This window comes from Apaloderma vittatum, unplaced genomic scaffold (genome assembly GCF_000703405.1).
Source record: "Apaloderma vittatum isolate BGI_N311 unplaced genomic scaffold, ASM70340v1 Scaffold14547, whole genome shotgun sequence".
NCBI lineage: Eukaryota > Metazoa > Chordata > Aves > Trogoniformes > Trogonidae > Apaloderma > Apaloderma vittatum.
In genome coordinates, this window is record NW_009726792.1 from 7097 (window position 1) to 10589 (window position 3493).

The 3493-nt window shown below is 37.1% G+C and overlaps 1 protein-coding gene across 1 annotated transcript; it reads right to left on the bottom strand.

Moving 5' to 3' along the window:
- Window positions 1-680: 680 nt before the first annotated feature.
- Window positions 681-3487, bottom strand: EXOSC3 (exosome component 3). Its single transcript, XM_009873429.1, has 3 exons — window positions 3417-3487; window positions 2394-2545; window positions 681-975 (listed from the first exon to the last, which is right to left on the bottom strand). Exons 2-3 carry the CDS (start codon window positions 2498-2500, stop codon window positions 774-776), a joined length of 309 nt encoding a protein of 102 aa, XP_009871731.1. The 5' UTR covers window positions 2501-2545; window positions 3417-3487; the 3' UTR covers window positions 681-773.
- Between the last annotated feature and the right edge of the window lie 6 nt (window positions 3488-3493).

Consider the following 3493-nt stretch of genomic DNA (forward strand, 5'->3'; position numbering starts at 1 on the left):
TAACTGGAATTTTAAATGTTTAGAATTTAGAAACATGTGGCTATTGCTGCAGTGGTCTTTACCTCATCTATAGTTAAAAAGCATTTAAGTTGCAAGTGACTTCAAACAGCATTGCTGTTATCTTTTACCTCCAGCAAGCCATCAAGCTTCTGGAATGTTCATACTGAAGTTATGTCCTAATTACTATTTCCTTAATACTATTAGTCAGGTTATGTTTTAGGGAAAGCAATGACTATATGTCGGGTCTTATCTGATAATATGCCTTAATCACCCTATGGTTATTTTATGATATGCCCTGTAATTAGTTTTTGGCATTCTCCACCTTTGTTTCTATTTCCAAATTTTGTAAAATATTCAGTAATCACTCCTTGTCACTGCTCTACAAATAGAGCACCTGACCTGCAGAATACTTTCCGCTACCCCAAGTAAACATGTATTGTTTGAAGCTTTAATATTAACTAAAAAGGCAAATATATGCAGTTTACAAACTGACAACTTTTTCTTACAGAATACTTAAGCAGTTACACCTCAAAACTTCCAGCTAATAGACAATTTTAAATACTGTTTCCACACCAGACAATTCATAAACAGGGTTTCATAATCATAAGTAAAAGCATAGTTCCTAAATAAGCTGAGTGGATAAAGAAGGAAGCTGAAGAACAACAGAAGTCTAGCACTTGATTTAAAAAATGGCTTTTAATATGAATCTGAATACAAAAATAACGAAAACACCCTACTGCCATCTCAAACAAATCCTCGAGGTTTTTTTCTTATCAATTCCCTGACAATTTAGCAAGCGCTTGTTTTCTCTGTTCTGCAGTCATATACTCACAGGCTTCCAAAATATTCACTATAATTAAAGTCTGTTGAACTGTTTTTGCTTTTACCCATATTCTTCCATTCATTCCCAGAACCAGCTCAAACGGGTACAACTGTGACAACTCTTGAATTATTTCACATTTGGGAGCCAAGAGTCTGTAAACAAGATGAGAAAAAGTCAGACAAAAAAGTGCTCACATTTGTCAGAGACCACATCATTATCACTCAATAACTAAACTGCAGTACTGGAGCTATTAAAGCAAGATCAAAAGGTAAGGTGCATCCAAAATAGCAATTCAGGATCTGATTTTTAATTCTCCTCTCATATAAAATATATACATCTAAAAAAAATACAGCACTTCAATGTAGTTATTTTTTTCTAATTAGATTCAGAATTAACACCTGACAAACTTAAAGTGAATTGATAGTTTTGTAACAATTCTATGATGTAATAAATTTAAACCACACTGTTTGACAAAGTGACATTTTAAAAATGCTGCTATTCATAAGTTTGACACCAGAGTTAAAGATGTCTTTCAAAAGACAACTCCCTTTCTCCTTCAGGACACAATATTAACAGTGGTAAACAGTATTTTGGTTTTTATTAGGTGACAGCATACTGAAAAATAAGTGTCAAGAATATTATGACATATCTAAGATTAAATCAAGCTTCAATAGGCTTTCTCAAAGAAGAAACAAACATATCAGGATTTTGCAGTTTACTTGGAACATACTTTACTTGCATAGAGACAAAATTTAGAAAAAAAGCAGACAGCTGGAAAAATGTGTGTAAATTCACACTGACTTCTGATGTGACATGTAAACCAGAAAAATTGTTACTTAAACCCAGGTAAAACTGCTCTGCATCTCCAGACTGATCTTCCAAAGAACAGCAGCAAACAGAAAACACCCACCCAAAATCAACAACAAAGCTTGGCTGTCATTTATCCATATAGTCTGGTATTCTTTGATAGGCACAAAAATTTTATATTTACATCAGCATAAATAACTCTCAAGTTCACAATATAATTAAAAGCCTATGAAATGGTTCCTGGATTAACGTCAGTTTTAAATTAAAATCCCCAGTATCCTTATTTGAAATAAGCAATTTATTTTTCTTTGCAAGTCAGAAAAACAATGTGGAAGGACCCCTTTAATCAGCTAGCAGCCGAATGTACAGCCCTCACAATCCCATTAAGCAAAAAAAAGGAGAGCAAGCACTTCCAAATTCTAAACTCCAAGGTAGTAGGTACATACCTAAAACACCAGCCTGAATGTCTGATTTCCCCAAGTTACTAGTTTTATCTTCCATACTGTGTCAGCAATCACATCACTTTTTTTGAACAGGTCACACAATACCACACAAAGGAGCACCTAAATCTCTTAAAGGGGAAAATAAACGTTCCTCTTCCTGAATACAGTATGGATATTGACCAAAACTGGTATAAATGCACTAAAACAATTGCACACATTGATCACCAAATTGTCCACACTGGTCAGATGAAAGAGTTGTGCAAAACCTACTTATCATATTACATGTCAGAGTAGCTACTTAATTTTTTCTTAGTACTTACTTTCTTATTAGACCTAAGGAAACTTTAAAGAGGAACCCGTCTTGTCCAATTATTCCCATTCCACTGGATCTTCCACTGCTGTCTATACAGACCATCTCTGGTTCCATGTCTTTATTTGCCACAAGGAACTGACCATAAATGAGATCTCCCACCTAAACAAAAGCAGTGTCAAAAAGCAAAAGTATTAGAGATCATACTGTACATTTGTAAAAACAGTTGATAAATATCTTCCCATAAGACCACAAAATAGTTTTAAAACATTGGTGATACAAAAACAAACTGGTATAATAGGAATTGTCACTTTCTCTTCTACCAAAGGCAATATCCTCTAGGAATATGGAAGATATTAAAGTACAGAATTTCATTTAATGGAGCGTTCCTCTTACTTTTTAAATACTAAACACAAAAATTCATCTTTCTTCACACTTGAAGTGTATTAAAAGTCTAAGCAATCTCCTTTTGTAATCATTTATCAGAACAACAGAAAGAATCACACTAGAACTTATTCTGTTATTCTTCACAGTCATTTTTACATTCTGGTGACAGTATTTGAGTTGAATACAAAAGCCGTGTCATGCATGTTCCACACAGCTGTTTATAATAGTGTTATTAAAAAGCTGTTTTCCACCAGTACCTGGTGATGTTAAAGCTTGTTTTAAAACCGTAACTTCAGCATGCCCACTTGGACGCGCATTACTGACAAACTGCATCCACTGCTGGCAGTGCTGCGGCCAAATGAAAACGCACGGAGCTAGCGAGCGTGCTCTGGGATAGCCAGGCCAGCCCTTGGGACAGCCAGGCCGGCCGCAGGAACTGGACGCACCGCTGAGAAACCTCAGCAAACCTGACGGTGCCAGAGCTGCCAAGGCGGGCCAGGGCGCAACCATCGCAAACGAACCTGCACTCCTCATGAACAAGCGGCTTATAAACACGCTTTCACTCTGAAGAAACTACCAAAACGTAACAGCAGCACCCCCAAACGAGGAGACCAGCGCGTTGCCGCCAGCAAGCGGGAGCACGAACCTGCACGTTCGGCCGGTTCTTCTTCGTGGCGCCTTCGAAGGCCAGGTAGGACAGCGACGCCTGCTCGCTCCCGCCCA